This window comes from Dasypus novemcinctus, chromosome 18 (assembly GCF_030445035.2).
Source record: "Dasypus novemcinctus isolate mDasNov1 chromosome 18, mDasNov1.1.hap2, whole genome shotgun sequence".
In the NCBI taxonomy this organism is placed as follows: Eukaryota; Metazoa; Chordata; class Mammalia; order Cingulata; family Dasypodidae; genus Dasypus; species Dasypus novemcinctus.
In genome coordinates, this window is record NC_080690.1 from 11,708,583 (window position 1) to 11,730,592 (window position 22,010).

Consider the following 22,010-nt stretch of genomic DNA (forward strand, 5'->3'; position numbering starts at 1 on the left):
CCTATGCACATGTAAATCCACATGTGTGCTCAACATACTCAGACTTATGCCATAAGTATCATTTTGTATTCATTTTTACTGAACAAAAATTATTACATAGATGTATTTTTATTTAGCGTGTTAGATTGTGAGTGGTTTTTCATATATCAAATGTTCTTTAAGAACATTTCCACTAACTTCTTGGTATTCCAGGAAGAGCACCTGGAGCCAGGAACACAGTTCCTTGGGAAGGACAGAGATTGGATTCCTTTTCCACTTATAGAAAATAAATTCAGCCAAGGAGAGGATGCAGGAGCATTGCTGTACGATTTAGCAATCTGGTCACATGACTCAGACTGTAATATGTCCTAAGCTTATGTGAAGAAAAGTCTGAGTGAGTAAGTTCTCCAGAAGTTAATTAACTTTGGGGAACCCTAAAGTGGTTTTGGTAAGTGCCTCCTGAAAACAAATCTGCTTCCAACACAAGGAGCTGGACTGACTGTTAACTGTTTACAGCAAGAGTGACTTTCCATTGTTCCTCAGATTCTGTTAAGGAAAAATATCATGTAAATATAAATAAACACAATCCAAAGAGAAGGTACCATTTCTGTTGGGGAGTTTTAAGTACATTTATTCACAAAAAGCTTATTTTTCTGATGAGAAGTCGTGACTAAGCACTGAAAACAATCAGCGAGTTGCTACTAAAAAAAAATTAGAAAAATCCAGAGTCCTAGCTGAGATGTACAAATATAAGCTGTTCGGTGAGTTCAACTTTTTGTCCACATTTGCATCATATTCTTATGGACATAGATGATCCTTCAAGAAAAAGTAGAATCTTAGAGTTTTCACACATTATCCACCAATTTTTTTTCCCATTGAAATCACTAGGTATTCCATTTGAAGAACATTGTACATTAGAGGTATGCAATTTGAGTTAAGACTTGCTGGGATGTTTCCCTTTACAGCTTCTCTCTTTTTAGAAGCTTGTAAATATGATATCCTGGACTCCATATCAGTCTCACAAACTAAGAAGCTGCACATTAAAATGCCATATTTGTCACATAAATAGTGAATTGACTGCTTGAATATGAAAACTATTATCTCAGGGAAAACTAGAATTTAAATTAGTTGCAGATCTTACCGAAAGGAAATGCTTTAAAAAATATTTGGATTCTGTATCTCAAATAAAAAATCAGAAATTGGTAAATCAGAATCTAAACTTAGAAACCAAGTAGAATTGGCTATCTAAATTTTCACGTTGTTACTTTTGATGTCTTACTAGGTTACATAAGTGTAAAGGCCATTTGTTTACGAGACCAAAATACTCAAGTTAATTCCTCATTCTGCGATTCAAGAATCAAGCCAGCGACTGAACCCAAAATCTGCCATGCTTTCTCCTGCCCTGCCTAGTAAGTCATCTGGAAATGTCTTTCTGGTTGTAATTGTACTTGAATGTCTTTATTGTTGGTATGGGATAAGAGCCCACTGCCAATTCTTCAATCAAGTGTCAAAAGTGATTCAAAGACAGATGCTGTGTCCAAAAAATGTAGTGGAAGAAAGATGGTTGAGGTTAAAATACAGGAGTTGAAAAAGACAAATTTGTTCTACCCACTTCACTTCAGCTATGCAAAACCAGTCTTGGGAGGACATGAAGGTGCCTGTGTTTTTGTTTTTTTAACCTCTGGATATAGAAGACTCTTCTCTGAGCTAGATCAAGCAGGTATTTAAATAGCACAGAATCCTATATTAGTTCAATTTACATGTGGTTGTATGCTTAACTTTTACATATCATCCAAGAATTTTTAAATCATAATACTATACAGACCATGAAACCCGAAATGCAAATTACACAGTAGCATGATACAAAATAAAAAGAACGAGCTAAAGACCAAGTGGTGATTCCATTTCTGATGATGGTACCCTATGGGGAGCTAAGTTGGTTGGTTTCTGGATTGATTTTAGGCACACTATATTTGAACACTAATTTTAAGTAATCTTCCCAGCCAAATGGAGTCTCTTATTATGTGATTTATCTTCTGCCAAATATATTTATATAGAATTGACAGAGTTCTAAAGCAATGTTGTGTTCACCAATGCTTCAGATCATCTTAATAAGTACTGTTTGGTTTGTGGTTATGCCGTCATATTGCACAAACTTTATATATGCTTACATGTATTTTTTTCCTTGTAACTAGTAGTTCATTTGTTATAATTGCTTGGAGTTTCAGTTGTCCACCATTTTCATATGCCTAATTGTCAACCCAGTTCTCCTAGAGTCTAGAACCAGCTGTATCCTAAGCACAAAAAAAGAGAGGGAAATTTGGGGGGCTTCCATAGATTTTCCCACTTTGCTAAAGCCAGTATCTCTGCTTTTAAGAAGCATCCGGTGGCTCTAAGACACAATTACAAGACTAGTGTTATTGACCGTTTGGGGCAATCTCTTCTTTAAATGGTGTGGGTGTAGATGTAGACATAATCAGTATACTTGTAGGGCAAACTGAGTTTTTTGGATTTTGACCCTCCCATCGTTGGTTTTACCAGCCCTCCAAGGAAAGGGAGCCCCTCCATATGTGTATCCATGGAAATGGAGAAAGCCTAGGTCTTGCCCAACTCCTAATACTCCCTGATGACTATATGCAATAGCGAATTAACTATTTAGAAGCAGAGCGACCCCTCCTAGTGATTCTGCAGAGAGGGCCTGGTGAGGTGGAAAGGACCCTCTGCTCCCTCCCCTGCTTCTCCACTCTGTGATCTCGGTATTTTCTGCTGAAAGAATGGGACACTGCAGGGACTATTCTCCAGGGATATACTAAAGAGATGGGTCTAAGACTGTTAGCACTATCAGAACAAAGGCATTTATCTGAGCAACCTCGGTATTTTTTCATGTAACAGCCGTGTCACATGCACTTGTATGTGGCAAGCCCTGAGTGAAGAACAGGATACAGAGACAATTGTCATGTAGTATCCATCATCAAGGAACCCATAGTCCAGTGGAAGAAATGGATGTGTCGAAAGAGAGATATAAAAGATCACACAGTGAATGGACACAGACAGCAAAAACAGTAGGGCAGGATGGGGGAAGGGGAAGGGAGAAAGATTAATCTTTAAAAAAATAATTGAGAACTTGATGTACCAAAAAAAGCAGAAATAGGTAAAAATTATGGAGTAACCAATTCTGCCAAGAAACTTGTAGGAGTCTGGGCTTTGAGGTCAGTCTTGATGGGTGGAGCAGGGTGAGGGTTACGTTGGGCCCAAATGTGGGGGACCCTGCATGTCATATGGAGAGTCTGTTTATATCATGCTCTTTCTAGAACTTTCACAACGCATCGTATTTGTCACATAAAAGTAAGAAACTTGAGTTTGGTAGAATAAAGTGTTCTTTTCATAGGCAAATGCTGAAACTAATAATTCTATAATAATATATAGATGTTTTCTTTTACATTTTATTATAAGATACAAGTTGTTGAAAAATATGCATAATTATTCTATTTGTCATCTATCTTTACACAGGATAATATGGATTAGTCAGTATTTTAGACCATATATAATTGTAGAATTCATGTGCTAAATCCTCTGGACAAAAGACTTTAATTTGTACATCAGGCTGTGGGGGAAACCAGAGAGAAAAAAAATTACAGGCATACTAGGAAAGATGACAGAAATACTAAGACAAAATAAAAATACATTTTGACCATATTGATGTTTTATTTTCTAATATGATACTCAGAATATTTATAAACGTTTTTAGACATTGGTGATATGACTCAAACAGGTATCAATCATAGTATATCTCCTTTACACTAGTCCTTTAAGTCAAATAATTTCCATTGAAAATATTTGTTGAAAAGGACTAAAAGTTTCTGTCGATCACCATTCAAATATATACCAAGTCTCAGATTGCTGAGGAAAAAAAATGATCTGGCATACTTTAAGTAAAGAACACCTGTCAGATTTCTAACCACCAGTAGATTTTTAAAACTAACTAGAAAAGTAGTTTGGGGAGCTAATTACTTAGAAATATCCTCTGATTGTGCCCCTTTCTCCTGTGTGTGTACACACACACACAGTCTCTCTCCTCAGTAGAGTTGATTACTCTTCCATCAATCTTATTATTGTACTTTGTAATAACTTCCATTGTGGCACTTATCAGAAAGTATTTTCTTTATTTGTTCACATATCCACCTCTTCACTGTGTTGTACTCTCCTTAATGGAAAGAACAATGCATCATTTATTTTTCCATCCCTAATGCCTCAGATTGGCCCTGACACATAGTTAAGATCCCAGTAAACTTGCCAAGTGAATGAATGGATGAATGAACGAATGGCTCAGAAGTTAAAATGTGGCCTGTGACATCTGAGGCAGAGAGCAGCATGAACTTTTCCCAAGAACCTTGTGGTGATTAAATGTGATTCTCTATATCTCAAGCACATTATTGTAGGCTTCAAAATCTATAAAAGAATAAGTAGTGTGAATTACCCTTACTGGTTCTAAAATTGATCCAAGGCTCTCCTCAGGTGGTTAATCTCTCACAGTAACTGCGTTTGAGGTGATGATCCCAGGTCGCGGCTTCACTGAAAGTCCTTTTTTGTTTCACCGAAGCTGGATGCCGGGTGAATGGAGCGTGTGCAGCAGATCTTGTGCCGGGGGCCAGCAGAGCCGGAAGATCCAGTGTGTCCAGAAGAAGCCCTTCCAAAAGGAGGAACCAGTGCTGCATTCTCTGTGCCCCGTGAGCACGCCCGCTCAGGTTCAAGTCTGCAACAAGCAGGCCTGCCCTCCAAAATGGAGCTTTGGGCCCTGGTCTCAGGTAACTTGGAAAGACTTGGAGTCATTGTTCTGTTGCCCAGTGGAAGAAGAAGGAGGCAAAAATATAGGGGTGTGTTTGTTCCCCAAGAACCTCTCAGCTCTTCACACCTTCATGGGAATAACAGGGAATGTGATGGTGCCTAGGAATCTGCATTTTAACTAGCTTTCTAGTGATTCTTAACCAAGCAGAAGAATGGGCACCCTGGGCACCAAGCTTTGAATTTTCCTTAGAGGCTCAGAAATTCGAGTATGGTGACCACCTAGGCTAGAAAAGGGAGTGCATCTAGACAGGATTGGAGTGTGGAGAGGATTAACAGACTTGGCAACTGAATTCTCCAAAGCAAATAGAAAATAGAAACACAATGAATGAGGCATATATAGGATAGTTAACTCTTGCTCCAATGAGAAAGAGAAAGCGTTACAAGAATACAGAGAGGAGTTTGGCATAAAGCTTCATGTTGTCACAAACCTTCATTGAAAGGCATAAAGTTACAAAGTTAGAAGAGATATAATTTCTCCCTCTTCAGGAGAGCTGCTCAACAGGGTGATTTTGTCCCCCAAAGGCATCTGGCAATGTATGGAGATGTTTCTGATGGTCACAATTTGAGGAGGTTGTGCTCATTTAGTGGTTAGAGATAAGCATCCTATAATGCACCGGACAGCTCCTCAAAATGAAGAATTTCCTGATCCAAAATGTCAGTAGTGCCAAAGGTAAGAAACCCTGCTCTACAGCGTCCCTGTAGATGATGGCCCATCCTCTGCTAAGCCATGGATGGCAAACAAATCTTAGGGAAAAGCAAGACAGAAAAATGCAGGAGTTTCACCACCTAATCTATCAAGCCAGACAGCAGCCCTGACCATATTTCTGCCATGTTTTCCTTTACAGTATATTGCAATCTAGAGGGTGTTGATTTTTGATAAACTGATCAGTCCATTACCATTTCCCCAATAGAAGTTAAAGGAAGGCTTCTTTCCTTCCTTCCTTCCTTCCTTCCTTCCTTCCTTCCTTCCTTCCTTCCTTCCTTCCTTCCTTCTTTCTTTCTTTCTTCTTTCTTTCTCTTTCTTTCTCTTTCTTTCTTTTTCTCTTTCTTTCTTTTTCTCTCTCTCTTTCTCTTTCTTTCTTTCTCTCCTTTCTTTCTCTTTCTTTCCCTTTCTTTTCTTTGTTCCTTTCAAAGTTAAAACATGGTAGGATGACTCTTATCTGTTAGGGGAACAAAAGTGTTAAAGTGAGAAAAAGTATTTTTAAGCCTGCTGAGGAGTGCTTTAACGTGAGAGAGAATAGGTTCATTTATAGGAAAGGGTAAATCTAAGCAGTATGTGATGTTTAGAATGGTCTCTTTCTTTGCAAAGAGAGAATTCAAAGGACTGTTGTAGCCAAGTATCTATGGTGGGCATGGATACAGGGAAATGAGAGACTTGGGAGGCAGGAACAAATGGGACCTCTTGAAAAGGAGCTTTAGTTCTCCTTTAAAAAAAGCATTTACCCATTTCACATGGAATATTTTGAGAGAACAGTTTGGTTCTTTTTCTTTTTAAAAACTTTTAAATTTGACTAATAAGACCAAAGGCATCCTTTGAGAACTTGTTCATGACTAATATGAAAAGGGTCCTTCAGAATTAGTTGCTGCAGCCTGGTAGTCCACTAGAGACCAGGTCTTCAGGACCCTTTTGAAAGAAATGGGAAATTACGTGGGGGGGGGGGGGGGTTGGGGAATGCAAACAAAAAAGAATTCTCTTGAATAAGAATTAGCCTCTGGAAATTTTTAATGTGAACAAGTGGCCATATTTTTAGTGGTTGATGCCCATGCTCTGACATTGTTCAATACCCACCTCTTCTACTTATCTGCTGTATGGTCATCTTGGGAAAGATACCTAAGCTCTGATTCTCAGTTGCCTCTTCTGTAAAGCGAGAAGACAGCAATTATCTCCTGGTGGTGTCGGAGGATTGTGTGGTATGAGCTCCTAATTCATGCTGGACATGCATCATCCCACAGAAGGCATTAAATAAATGCTCTGTGCTGCTGTGGTTTGCTAATGATAGTATCATCATCACTGCCATCTTCACCATCACTGTCCTCCTCCTCTTCCTCTCTCCATCTGCGTTAAGAATGTGAAGAGTGAGGATGTACATGGGCCTCTGAGAAGGTTTTGGAACTGTGCCCCAGCTGTCTGTGTATTGACAAGGAGCCCAGACAGAGGGCCACATCCCACATGGTCTTTCTAAGAGGAAAACAGTAGACGGTTAATTCAAACCCAGTGCGGGGACGTGTCCCCTGAGGGCAAACCCTGGCCTGAAACCAAAGCCTTCTAAGTGACCTCAGGCAAGTTTTTAACTACTCATCTGAAAGCAAGGAGGTTATTTGCTGCCTCATCTATTTTACACAGTTCTTGGAAAGGTCAAGAAAGTAAGAGTGGGAGAGCAATTTTGCCCATCATGCAAATTTGCATTCCACGAATTTATTCACAAACATTTGCTGAGCACTTATATACTTTCCCCAACTTAATCCATAGGTCAGTCTTTGCCCAACCCAAGACAGCAGAATTAAGGGCAAGGCCTGGAGCTACTCACCCCATTTTTATCAATGCCAGAGTCTGTTGTTGCTATTTGGTGTATACATACACATTTATTTGTTGTTGTTTTCCTTGTTAGACTAAAATCCCTTTAGCCAAGTGCCAGGTCAAATCTGCCTTTGCCAGAGAGAGACACAGTTACACCAATGAGTAGGCCACATACCATTTTCTAGATTGTTACCATGTGTGTTATCCATGAAAGCCTCTTTACCCCATTCTGAATAAAACATATCTTCAAACCTGGGGCAACACAGCAGCCACTGGGCATTTGGAAGGTTGAAGGTAATGCCAATTGTGGGCAAATTATACTATTAAATGGGCCGCAGATGAAGAATTGCTATGGCTGCAAGGAATTTTTATTGGTCGTTTTATTCAAATGATGAAAAGTACATCTGCAGTATCTAGAATATATAAAAATCTTTACAATTCAATAATAATAACTTAAAAACCCAATTAAAAATGAGTAAGGGGTCTGAATAGATATTTCTCCAAGGAAGATATACAAGTGACTGAGAAGCACATGAACCCTTGGTCATCAGAGAAATGCAAATAAAAGCCACAACAAGATGCCACTTCACACCTATTAGGATAGCTATAATAAATCAGATAATAAATGTTGGTGAGGATGTGAAGAAATCTGAACCCTCACACACTGCTTATGGGAATGTAAGTGGGTGCAGCTACTTTGGAAAGCAGTCTGGGCGTTCCTCAAATGATTAAACAGAGAGTTACCATATGACCCAGCAATTCTAATCCTAGGTTATTCCCAAGAGAAATGAAAATATATGTCTACACAAAAGCTTATGAAATTGCAGCAACAGATTTCATAATAGTCAAAAGTTGGAAACAACCCAAAATGTCTATCAACTACGAATAGATAAACAAAATGCAGTGTATCTATATAATTAAATACTATTTACCATAAAAAGGAATGAATCATTGATACATAATTTAACATAGATGGGCCTCGTAAACATGCTAAGTGAAAGAAGCTATCACAAAGGACCACATATAACATGATTTCATTTATAAGAAATGTCCAGAATAGGCAAAACTATAGAGACAGAAAGTAGACTAGTGGTTGCTTTTGGCAGGGCCTGGGTGAGGGTATAGCATGGCAATAGCTAAAAGGTATGGAGTTTCTTTTTGATATGATGAAAGTATTCTAAAATTGACTTGTGATGGTTATGCGTATCTGTGAATACACTAAAAAGCCATTGCATTGTCTACTTTAAATGAGTGAATTGTATGGTATGTGACTTATAGAGCTGCTTGAAAAAATATACGTGCTGACGCTTCATTAATATATTCTTAGCATTTACCCAGAAGAAAATTAGCTGAAACTAGCATGCAAATAGCTTTTTATATTTTCTTCCCAAGTGTTCCAAGACATGTGGGCGAGGGGTGAAGAAACGTGAAGTCCTGTGCCAAAGTTCTGCCATGGCAGACAGCCTTCCTGAGAGCCTATGTGCCAGCATTCCAAAGCCAGAGTCACAGGAGGGCTGTGTGCTAGGACGCTGCCCCAAAAACAACCGACTACAGTGGGTCATCTCTTCGTGGAGTGAGGTACGAGTTTGGAATTACTGCTGGATTGTTCAAAATGCTCGGTTTGCTCACCAGCGTCCAGACTCTCCAAGCTCCTTTCTGTTTAACGCACATATACCAGGTGTCTACTGTTTTCCCATTCTTCCCTCCCGGTTTCTTCATCAAACGTTGATGGAGCACCCATCACACTGGCTGGGCCTGTGCCTGGGCAGTGGGGTACAACTTCACGAAGCACGGATGGGAACGTGAGTGCGATGGGAGGGCCTAGGAGGGAGGTGTGTGTTTCTGTGGGAGACCTGGAGGTCCACCTAAGGCGGACTGCAGGAGCAGGAGCCTGAAGAATGAGCACTCACACGAAGGAGAGGTTGGGACATTCCAGAGAGAGCCTACATGAGGGCGTGATGGAAAAGTGTATCACCCTCAGTAGGACAAGGACATGGAGTATGTGGAGCTGGAAACTTCAGAGCTTAGGTGCCAGGCGAGAAAATTTTGAATGTATCCTGCAAATATTGGGGAACCAACTGAAATTTTAAGTAAAGGAGTGGAGCAATTTCTACTCCACAGATCTTCATTGTAGAGAGAGGAGAACCAGTGCAAAGCAGGGAAGCCCAGCAGCAGGGAAGGCCCTGACGCGGATATTGCCGTACTTGAGATGGAAGTGGCTTCAGGGTTGGAGAGAGGTGACAGCTTTGAGTGCTCCCAAAGAGGTCACGTTTACCAGTTTGGTACCTATGGGTATACATGGAAGTAGGGTGAAGGGAAGATGCAATGATGCCACCTAGATTTCTGGCTTGGGAAACTGGGTTGCATGCACAGACACAGGAAACAGAAGAGAAGGCACTAAGGCCTGAGTAATCAACAGTGACACATGAGACAAGGTGGGAGGACGACAGATGCCAAGAAATAAAAGTTCCTAAGGGGCATGGGGAGGTCCAGGGGAGGAGGGACTTCTGCTCCAGCAGCCACTGGATCTACTCCATGGATGCCCTTTCATTCTGTCTAAACAATAAGTGCATGGCAACTATGTCCACTTCTCTTCTCTTTTTCTCTGAGACATCATAACCTAACAGCCGAAGGCTTGCATCTGACTCTGCTTTAATACAAGGTATTTAAAAAGTAACTCTCTGGATACCTTTGGGGAAGCCACTTGATATGGCAAAGCATCACCTATGTCCTTTGTGCAATGGCATGGACAATGGCACCTCCCTCGTAGTGTAATTCTTAAGTGTGAGCTCAGCACCATCCTGCAGTGTTTATAGTATTTAGACTCATGCCACTTTTTACTGATTTATTCACTTCATCATGAACCTCAGACATTATCTCATAATACTCTTTAACACATGTAAAACAAAAACAATTGTTCTCATCTCTTATTTGATCAACCCCCATCCTTTTCTTTTCTGCCATAATCCAGTATTACCTTAAATGTCAACCAAGGGAGAGGCTGGGGGAAAATCCAGGGCAATTATGTGTGGAACAGGAGAAAGAGGAAGTTACCACTCACTCTGTCCTTCCCACTCAGCTTCCTCTGCTCCTTTTCTCTGTGTCTGGCCTCAGAGAATCTTCAGGTAGACCTGGACCCACAGGTGACCAATTCCAAACCTGATAATTCAAATAAACCCTCCAGAGAGGCTCTGACTCCCAGCCTCCTGCCAGTCTCTCACTTCCATCCATGTGATATGTCATAGGCTATGCTGGCCAGTGGTCCCTTTTTGATTTTTTGGTTCCAACAAGCTCTGTGACTTTGAGAAAGTCACTTAAATTCTCTGTCCTATAGCATGAGGGCATTGGCTGCTGCATCTTGAAGGTCCATATGTGCTGTGGTTGACCTTCCATAGTCTCTTGAACTTCATGTGGATGATGCAAGCTTAAGTCAGGACACATTGGCTCAGTGGACTTGATTATGGAGCTCTGCACACTTACAGCTCCTTTCTTGGCCCCTAGTGTTCTGCAACTTGTGGCCTAGGTGTGAGGAAGAGGGAAATGAAATGCAGCGAGAAGGTCTTCCAGGGAAAGCTGATAACTTTGCCAGAGCGTAGATGCCGCAATATTAAGAAACTAAATCTGAACTTGGAAGAAACCTGCCACCGAGGGACTTGTCCCGCCGGTCCAGTATACAATCGGGCAGCTGGATGGTATTCATCACCATGGCAACAGGTGGGTGCATGAGGATTTAGGAGGTTTAAATTTAAGTATGAGTCAAAGGAAAGCAGCCCACCCAAGGTCGCTCCTAGAGACCTGATCAAATGTAAGAAACAAAGAGCTCAAGTTCTGGAGGCAGAATGGCTTGCATTCTTTGTCCAGTTCCACCACCTGTGTGACCCTGGGCATGTGCCATCTAGAAGACTGCGAAGATAATATCTTCTAGAGCTGTTTGTTGTTTTTTTTCCCCCTATGGGTAAATGGAGTAATGAACATTAAGCACTTAGCACCGGGTCTCTCTGTCAGAGTGCTGACGTTGGTTGCCACCCCTGCTGCCGCTGCTGCTACTACTGCTACGAGAACTGCCACAATAGTCTTCTATGTTTTTGAAATGCTGCTCACAGTCTTCACTCATTTGGTTCTTCTGTCATGTTTCCAGATAACGTTAATGACAGCTAACGTTTGTGGAAACCTTACTGTGCACAGTGCGAAAGCCATCTCGTGCATTCTCTGTTCTCTTGACATCCAGCTTTTAAGCTCAGATGTTAGAGGCTCCCTTTTTCTCAGAAGACTTGGATGAAACTTTGGCCATGTTAGTTTCGGTCTTACTGGCTAGGATTGTTGTGTAATGTTAGACCTAAGACAACAGTACATCCTTAGGGCTCCAAAGCTGTGACTTGGTCCTTGAAGCACTCCAACCAACAGGCTGTAGAAATCTTCAAAGGACTGACTGCCTTGAGAGGCGCTCCCCATTTTACATCAAACCCTGCGAGTGAGGCGATAGGGTGTGAACAGATATACATAAGTACATATATGTGTCTCTATAGATGCATATATGTATTTATACATATGTTTGTGTGTGTGTGTACATAACTGGAGGGATCAGGAAACTATAGGATTAAGAAAAGGAAAGGAAATTGGAGTGACTGAGTATATCGAATTAGCTAAGCAGTGATGTGCTAAGGGCTATCCATATTGCTAGGAATTTCTTTTTAAGTTTTTTATGATTTTTTACTTATTCAACTGGTTTGCACATTGATTCTTATATGATTATTTAGAACAGTGGTCAGGAAACAATTGCCAAAAGACCAAATCTTTTGCAATTCTCCCCCAACCCTTGTGTTTTCATGAATAGAGTTTTATCGGAACACGGCCATGTCATCTAGACCCACTTTTGTGCTTTAAAGGTGGTGTTCAGTAGTTGCAACAGACATATAGCCCATAAAGCGGAAAATATTTACTGTCTAGCCCTCTACAGAAAATTTGCCAACCCCTGGTTTAGATGATTTGATAACAGTCATTCAGCTGTATTTTGAATGCTGTATTAGTTCCAAAACTCATGCTATTTTCACCCCAACATATTTTTATTTCCTAAATACCAGTCCATTCAGTGATGCTTGTGCAAGGTAAAGTCAGCACCTGTCTGCAACAAAATAAGGGGGAAAAAATCATAAGGTAGTAAGTTTTTTAAGACAAAAAACCAAAATCAATTTAAAGAGCTGTCTTTTTCTCTGATAATATTCCCTTGTTAATATTTTTGTTATAAAAATATATTTTTATGAACATCTCATGTGTATCTGGAAAAAGTTGACAGTCTTCTTCTCATTTTATTTCAATTGTTTAGTGAAATGGCTGACTTTTAGGAAGCACCATACTCTTCCAGCGTAACTCAGAGTTTGGCTGCGCACCTAGGGTATAATTCCAAAGCTGTCTCAGATTATCGTTCCGTCTTCTGTTCTAGCTTTGAATTAGCCTCTTCACTATTACATCTGCAGAGATTGTCTGAGATTCCTTAAATTCTGTGATTAATTGCCTAGATGTGTCAGTGTTTGTTTCTGCATTCTTGCAACAGCTTCTGTATTTTGGGAACCTCTCTTTAAGAGTCACTTAACTGGACTCGATGTAGAGCATTTGCCTACAACCCTTGTAATCAGATAACATGGATCACACATCCCCTGTGACCACATGTGTCTGGCCCTGGACAACCCCCATTTTATCATCAGGCATCATGGTAATGTCATGAAAACTTGGGGATTTCATCTTTTTGATGTCATTGACATCAAAAAAGGATCCCATCCAGCTGAGTGCTTCTTATTCCTTCCTCTTCTCCTTCTTCCACAGTGCACAGTAACCTGTGGAGGAGGGGTCCAGATGCGATCGGTCAACTGTGTTCAGCAGGGCCAGCCTTCCTCAAGTTGTCTGCTCCATCAGAAGCCTCCAGTGCTACGAGCCTGTAATACAAACTTTTGTCCAGCTCCTGAAAAGAGAGGTAAAAAGACCCATGCTCCAGTCAAGTTTACTAGACTTTAGAGAATTTTGTAATAATCCACCATATTTGTTTGTTCAGCCTCTGCTCTGCACAACTCTGGGGGTAGGGTGGGGAGGGTGGGTGGATGCCATTCATACCAAAATCTAAGTGAACAGTGCTCCCTAGAGATGGACAAGATACAACTCTTTGTGGCAGCACCTGCTCAAAATGATCTTGTTTGCACAGATCCCTGGGAATATTTAATTCTGTGATAAAGCTTTAGAGCCATTAATTTCAGCTTTGAAATGGGAAATGGTAATCTTGCATGTCCCTTCTCCCCACCTTTGTTTTTAACCTAAATAATGGTTGAAACAAAAAATTTAAAAGTAACCATCCAGTGCCAGGGATTGTGCCAATGGGTGAGAATGCAAGAGGAAACAAGACTTGCCCTCTGGAGGCTCACTTTCTAAGTAAAGCAGATAAATTACTGTCAATTACAGTGACTATGTATTATCCTAGGACTACCCTTCACATATTTTATTAAAGTCAGTTCAAATGGAGTGCAGTAGTACTGATTGGAAAGTGGAATTCAGTTATGAGTGAACTGTACCATTCTTCACTAGTCTAACTTGTTTTAAAGTAATCTGATAAACACCAAGAAATATTTGCATTATAATCCTTTTTCCTTGTGCATAAGAATAATTTTCCAGGATGTACCTGCTGTTGTTTTTTTTTTTTAATTCAATCATGGCTCTTCCAAGGCTGTCCAGTCTATTACCCCACCTTTTCTAATTTGTGGAGGATCAGATTCAGCACTGTGACTGCTTGCTCTCCCCAGTCCATATCATTTCCCATCTCTAAGTTGTTCCTGTCATTAGTTTACTTCTTAAAAGCCTTGGTTCCAGACTCTGAGCATCAACTTTCCCTCCTCTGCACTCTTCTCTATCTTATCTGAGGCTTGCAGAAGATAAGAAAACTAGTAGCTATTGCTACTCAGAACCAGATTATTTATAGGCAATGCTGGAATTCTACAAACATGGAGCTTTTACCAGCAGAGGGCTCATGGGGAAGAAAACATACATTTTTGAGCAAATGGTCATGTCCTCCCAGACCTTCTTCTTTCTTCACTGATTTCTCATTTCTACCTTTTAGTCAGCTGACTACAGAGGAACCCAAACATACAAAGACTCTGTCAAGAAGGCCACAAACAAAGTGCAACTACCCTCAGCCCTTTCAGAAAGGCCTAAGGACAATGGCCATGAAAACTGCTCAACAGTATTTCCTGGGCAGGAGTTTGGGGGCTGAGGGGGGTGGAGAGGGAAGCCACGAGGCATGTAATGTCCCTAAAGTTCATGAGGGCAAAGATCCCAATGGTCTTATTTTCCTTTGTTCCTCCAACACATCCTTTGTCCATGCGACACACAGTAGGTGCTCAATAAGTGCTGAATGAATAAATGCATAAATGTAAGATGATATGTAGAGTGCTGTGAGATCCTCTACTTTATTCAAAGCAAACTCCCTAAACACCTCCTATTTATTCCTGACATTCTTCTATGAGCCATACATCTTCTAGGCCCTGTGAGGGTTTCAGAGGTACAGATCATCACTAATGGCATTTATAATCTAGTGGAAGTTTCTGACCATTGCAGCAAATCAACTTGGACCCTAGAGGATTTTTCTATAAAACTGCAACGTCTCTAATAAAGAAAAAAGAATCTGGACCCTAGAGAAGATGATTTTTGCCCAAGTTGTCCCCCAGTCCTCCACTCATGCTGATAGCAACTTTATGGACATTCACTTTATACCATCATCACTGTGGGGTGCTTTACCTGGGTGTCATGATCAGATCTCCAGTTTGGGGAACCATTCTTATGATTGTGTATTAACTTGTATTACTTGTATTATTGTATGTGCAAACACTATATGGGAAAGGCCTGGACAGTGATATCACTCATAGACTTGTCAATCACACTGCATTGTAACTGGTCGTTTATGTACTTGGGAAGATGCCCGAACTGTAGACAAGGAGCGTTCAGTTAGAGAAGATCAGGCACCCAATACTAGGTCCACCTTCTCAGATGGGGGAAGAGGGGCACAGCAATGTATGGTGGAAAGAGCAAGGACTCTGAAGTCATACAATGGATTTAAATTCAAACTCTGCCATTTATTAGCTATGTGGCTTTGGGCAAGTTTTTAAATATCTCCCACATATTTATAAAAGAGGAAATAATGATTACTTTAAAAGATGGCTGTGAGGGTTAAATTAAGCTAATTCAAGTTTTCAACACTGTTATTCAGTGTTTACTATGAACCAGGAACTGTTCTAGATGTCTTATTTTAGATAGAGAAATGAGAAAAAAATGAACAAAGTGTCCATCTTCATAATAAACTTTTATTTATATGGATGAACCAACCAACAAATAATGATATCAGATCATAAGGTTACATTAAGTAAAACTAACACAGGGTATATAGAAAGAGAAGAGGGGTGAGGAGGAGAAGAGAAAACCAATTTAGATGGAACAGCCAGGCAAGGCCACGTTAATGATGCAATATTTGAACAGAGACCAAAAGGAAGTAAGGAAGCTAAGGCAAGTGGCTATCTAGAAAGAGAGTGCTCCTGGCATGGGAAATAGCCAATCGAAACCCCCTGAAGGAGGAATATGATAATCTGTTCAAGGAATAGCAAGAAATAGCTGGAGGACAAGGTAAGCAAGGTGGCGAGTACTTAGGAATTGAGCGAAGAGGAGTACTAGTGGCCTTGCTAAGGCACTGTAAGGACTTCAGATTTGACTCTGAGTGAGATGAAGGCCAGTGGAGACCCGTGAGGAGAGGAGCAGTGGGTTCTGACTTGTTGAGGGAGGATCACCAGTGGTTACACTGAGAAGAGTGCTTGAAGCCTAGAGTAGAAAGAGGACTTGTGTGTTCTTGGTTAGAGGCTATCCCAGCAGTCCAATGAAGGTGGTTGCTCTAGAGCAGTGAAGATAGCGAGCAGAGGTTGAATGCTGGGTCTATTTTGAACATTGATCCAATGAGATTTGTTGGTTGTTTCCATGTGGGGTCTGAGAGAAAGAAAGATGACTCTGAGGCCACTTCCTCCATGGTCATCCTCATTAATGTAAATAAAATATCTGATTCATAGTACAATCTCACATAAACAGCTATTAGCAGTCATTATAACTAAAATCACATACAGTACTTGCACTGATAGCATAATAATACACCTTAACTTCTGGCTCCTGATTTGCAGTAAGCTTATAACACAATGTTGAAATTCCATTCTTATCTCAGAGGGGCAAGTGTCAATAAAACAGTGCAGGTAGGACCAACATTTTAGTGGTCTATTTCCATCGTCTAATACTCTCACTACATCAATCATAATCTGTATAATCTAAATAGAAACTGATCCAAATGTGCATGCTAATTGGTTAGAGTATCCAAAACTGTACAAGTATATACTAAAAATAATTAAACTTGAAAAAGTCTATATAAGATAGGCATGCAAAGTTTGATGGGTCTTTATTTTAATGTCTAACTTGCATCTCTCACTTAATATATCTCAAATCCATTTCTTGGTACCTCACCCCCCACCCTTGTGGAGTTCTTTTCAGTACACATGCCTCAGTTCTTCTAGGTCCTCAGAGCGAAAATCCTATAGTCATTTTCTTTTTTTTTAAATTAGAAGTTGAAGGTTTATAGAAATATCATGTAAAAATAGAGTTCCCCATATACCTGCCCCCATTTTTAACATTTTGCTTTCGTGTGGTACCTTGGTTACATTTGATGAGAAATATTGTAGTCATACTATTAACTATAGTCCATAGTTTACATTACAGTTCTCTGTATTGTACATTTCTATAGTTACATTTTGTTTGTTTTTAAAATATTCTAGCAGCATATATACCACCTAAAATTTTCTCTTTAAACTGCATTCAGATATATAATTCAGTGGCATTAATTACATTCACAATGTTGTGTTACCATTATCACCATCCTTTACCAAAACTATTCCATCACCCCAAACAGAAATTCTGTATCAGTTATGCAGTAACTCCCCATACCCTACCTCGATGCTAATATCTGGTAACCTGTATACTAGATTCTGAATCTGTGAATTTGCTTATTCAAATTATTTCATATCACTTATACAATATTTATCATTTTGTGTCTGGTTTATTTCACTCAATCTGATGTCTTCAAGGTTCGTTCATGTTGCCTTATGTATCAGAACTTCATGCCTTTTTATGTCTGAATAATATTCTATTGTGTGCATACCATATTTTGTTTATCCATTCATCTGTTGATGGACACTTGGGTTGCTTCCATATTTTGGCAACTGTGAATAATGCCACTATGAATATTGATCTGCAAATATATGTTCAGGTCCATGCTTTACATTCCTACTACCAATGAACGAGTGTTCCTATTTCTCCACACCCTCTCAAACACTTATTTTTTTGTTTTTCTAATAGTAGCCATTGTAGTGGATTTGAAATGCTATCTCTTTGTGATTTTGATTTGCATTTCCCTATTGGATAATGATATTGAGCATCTTTTCATATGCTTTTTGGCCATTTGTATATTTTCTTTAGAGAAATTCTATTTAAATCTTTGCCTACTTTTTAAATTGGGTTGTCATTTTGTTGTTGAGTTATAGGATTTCTTTATGTATTCTGGATATTAAATCCTTAATATTTTCTCCCAATGTATAGGTTGTTGTTTAACTTTTTGTTTGTTTGTTGTTTTGTGTTTTTGGGGGGGTTTGTTTTAAGGTGTTTTTTTTTTTGTTGTTTTACTTTCATGATAAAGTCCTTCAATGCACAAAGTTTTAAATTTTGGTGAGGTCCATTTTTTTTTTCTTTTGTTGCTTGTGCTTTGGGTGTAAAGTCTACAAAATCATTGCCTAATACAAGATCCTGAAGATATTTCTCTGTTTTCTTTTAGGAGTTTTATAGTCCTAGTTCTTATGCTTAGGTCTTTGATATATTTTGAGTTAATTTTTATATATGATATATGGAGTGGGGTAAGGATCCACCTTCCATTCTTTTGCATTTGGAGATCCAGTTTTACTAGCACCATTTGTTGAAGAGGCTCTTCTTTACCAATTAAGTGTACTTGGCACCTTTGTCAAAAATCAATTGACCATAAAAAAAAAAGAAAAGAAAAAATCAATTGACCATAGAAGTAAGAATCTATTTCAGAACTCTCAATTCAATTACATTGATCTATAATGTTGTCTCTGTGCCACTGCCATACTGTTTTGACCACTGTAACTTTAGAGTAAGTTTTAAAATCAGGAAGTGTGAGTCTTCCAACTTTTATTCTTTTTTAATATGTCTTTGGCTATTGGAGTCCTTTTCCACATAAATTTGACAATTGGCTTTTCCATTTCTGCAAAGAAGGCTATTAGAATTTTGATTGGGATTGTGCTGAATCTATAAATTGCTTTGAGTATAATTGATATCTTTACAATATTTAGTCAGCAAATCCATAAGTATGGCATGTCCTTCCATTTATTTAGGTCTTCTTTGATATTTTTAGTAATTTTTTATAGTTTTCTGTAAGTCCATGTCTTAGATACTTGATTCTTTTATTTATTGTAATCTTTTATTAATTTCCACTTCAGATTGTTCATTAACTAGTGTATAGAAACACCACTGATTTTTGCATGATGATCTTATACCCCACCATGTGGCTGAATTCATTTATTAACTCTAATAGCCTTGTAGATTTTTTGGGATTTTTTATATATGGGATTAGGTCATCTACAAATAGGGAAAGTTTTACTTCTTCCTTTCCAATTTGGACACCTTTTATTTCTTTTGTTCCCGAGTTGCTCTGGCTAGACTTACTTCCAATACAATGTTGAATAACTAAAAGTGGGCATCCTTGTCTTGTTGCAATTTTGGATGAATGATTTCAGTCTTTTGCCATTGAGTATGATGTTAGCTGTGTGTTTTTCATATATGCCCTTTAACATGTCGAGGAAGTTTCCTGCTAGTCCTACTTTTCTAAGTGTTTTTAATAAGAAGGAATGTTGGATTTTACCAAATGCCTTTTCTGCATCAATTGAGATGATCATGTGACTTTTCCCCCATTCATTCTATAAATGTGGTATATTAAATGATTTTCTTATATTGAACCACCCTTCTATACCTGGGTAAATCCTACTTGACCACGTTGTATAATTCTTTTAGTGTGCAGTTGGATTTGCTAGTATTTTGTTGAATATTTTTTGCATCTATGTTTATAAGGGATATTAGCCTGCAATTTTCTTTTCTTATGGCATTTCTATCTGGTTTTGGTATTAGGGCAATGCTGGCCTCATAGAATGCATTTGGACATGTTCTTTTATCTTCATTTTTTTGGAAGTTTGTGTAGTATTGGTGTTATTCTTCTTGGAATGTATTATAGAATTCACCTATGAAGCCATCTGGTCCTGGGCTTTTCTGTTGGTGTTAGGAGGTTTTTTATTACTATTAAACCTCTTTATTTTTTACTGATCTGTTAAGATATTTGATTTCTTCTTAGTCAGTGGAGATAGTTTATATGTTTCTAGGAGTCTGCCCATTTCATTGAGATTGTCTAATTTGTTGCTGTACATTTGTTCGTAGTATCCTCCGATAATTCTTTTTATTTCTGTGGGGTCAGTAGTAATGTCCCCCTTCCATTTCTGATTTTAATTATTTGTATACCCTCTCTTTTTCTTTGTCAGTCTAGTAAGGATTCATTGATTTTATTGATCTTTTCAAAGAACCAACTTTTGATTTTGTACATGCTTTCTGTTTTTTTTAAATTCTCTTTTACATTTATTTCCACTCTAATCTTTGTTACTTCCTTCCTCTGCTCACTTCAGGTTTACTCTTCTTTTTCTAGGTCTTCTAGCTGTAAGGTTAGGGCTATGATTTGAAATCTTTATTCTTTTTTAATGTAAGCATTTAGAGCTATAAATTTCTCTCTCAACATTACCTTCGCTGCATCCCATAAGTCTTGGTGTGTTGTGTTTTCATTTTCACTCACCTTAAGATATTTCCTAATTTTCCTTGTGATTTCTTCTTTGACCCATTGATCGTTTAAGATAATGTTGTTTAATCTATTCGTATTTGTGAATTTTCCAATTCTCCCTGTTATTGATTACTAGCTTCTTTCCATCACGGTTAGAGAATATACATTGTATGGCCTATAGTCATTCTTTTTGTTTGTTTGTTTAGCTGTTAAAAAGACCTGTATTGTAAAATTGTAAAATAAAATAGAAAAATAGATTGAAAGAAATTATAAATTTTAAAAGAGAATGTAAGGTCAGATTAGATTTAATATAATCAATTAAAGGAAATAGTATAGCAACAAACATTTATAAATAAAATATAAATAATAGTTCTAATATAATAGAAATTAATTATAACATAATTCTAATTTTTATATTACAAATCTAAATATTGAACATAATAATCTCTAAGAATGAAATAAATTATTAGTTTGGTTATTTAATTTCCATTTAAACCATAATTCTTTCTGGATAATCAAATTCCTATTTGGGAATTCTTCATATCTTATGGGAATGAATTACCACCGATAACAATATTCCAACTCATAATTTTATGAGGCATAAAAACTCAAAACCTTGTTCAACAGTAGTCATGCTAAATCATTATTGAGCCAAATAGATTATTTTAATTAACAAATATGTACAAGAAAGGGTTAAAGAAAAATGGAGTATCCAAAAATATATCTCTTCTCCAGTCCTCCTCAATTAAAAGCAAGCATTTATTTTGTATGAAGAAACTTACAGAATACTGATCACAGGAATAATTTGCTAGTTGCACAGAGTAATTTTTGTTCATATACTATAATATTGCTATTTTACATTTATCTGGTATGCTCCAGTTCTCTTTTGGTTACTATTTGCATGGAATACCTTTTTCCAACCTTTCACCTTTAACCTGGTTGTGTCCTTACATCTGAGGTGGGTCTCTTGTAGACAACATATAGACAGCTCATATATTTTTATCCATTCTATCAGTCTATGTCTTTTGATTGGGGAGTTCAAGCCATTAACATTCAGTGTTATTACAATAAAGGCATTACTTACTTCATCCATTTTTTCCTTCAGTTCTCTGTTGTCATATTGTTCTATTATCACCTCCTTATCCTTTAATTTACCCCTCCTAACTTTTTTTTTTCCTGTCAGCTGAAGCACCCCCTTTAGTATCTCTTGTAACACTGGTCTTTTGGTAACATATTCTACAGTTGTTGTTTGTCTGTAAAGACTTTGAACTCACCCTCATTTTCGAAGAACAGCTTTGCCAGATACAGAATTCTTGGCTGGCAGTTTTTCTCTTTCAGTGCCTTAAATACATCATACTAATTCTCTCCTCTGTGGTTTCTGATGAAAACTCAGCACTTAATCATATCAAGTTTCCCTTGCATGTGATGCTTTGCTTTTCTCTTGCTGCTTTCAGAATCCTTTATTTATCTCTGATATTTTTCATTCTGAATAGTAGGTCTCAGTGTAGGTCTATTCAGATTTATTCTGTTTGGGGTGCATTGTCCTTCTGGGATATTGATACGTATGTCCTTCATAAAGGTTGGGAAGTTTTAGGTCATTATTTCCTCAAATATACTTTCTGCCTCTTTTCCATTCTCTTTTCCTTCTGGGACACCAGTAATGTGAATGTTTGCGTGTTTCACATTGTCATTCAAGTCCCTGAGACTCTGTTCCAT

General features: G+C 38.4%; 1 protein-coding gene across 2 annotated transcripts in view; it reads left to right on the forward strand.

The window, feature by feature from the left end:
* The window catches only part of ADAMTS18 (ADAM metallopeptidase with thrombospondin type 1 motif 18), a 159,524-nt gene that overhangs the window by 131,849 nt on the left and 5,665 nt on the right, over positions 1-22,010 (forward strand). Inside the window, exons 16-20 of one of the 2 annotated variants that reach the window (XM_058279676.2) lie at positions 1,262-1,388; positions 4,580-4,784; positions 8,735-8,920; positions 10,844-11,056; positions 13,163-13,310. In XM_058279676.2, coding sequence (XP_058135659.1) covers positions 1,262-1,388; positions 4,580-4,784; positions 8,735-8,920; positions 10,844-11,056; positions 13,163-13,310 — 879 coding nt within the window. The remainder of the gene's footprint in view (positions 1-1,261; positions 1,389-4,579; positions 4,785-8,734; positions 8,921-10,843; positions 11,057-13,162; positions 13,311-22,010) is intronic. The other variant, XM_058279675.2, reaches the window with a different exon arrangement.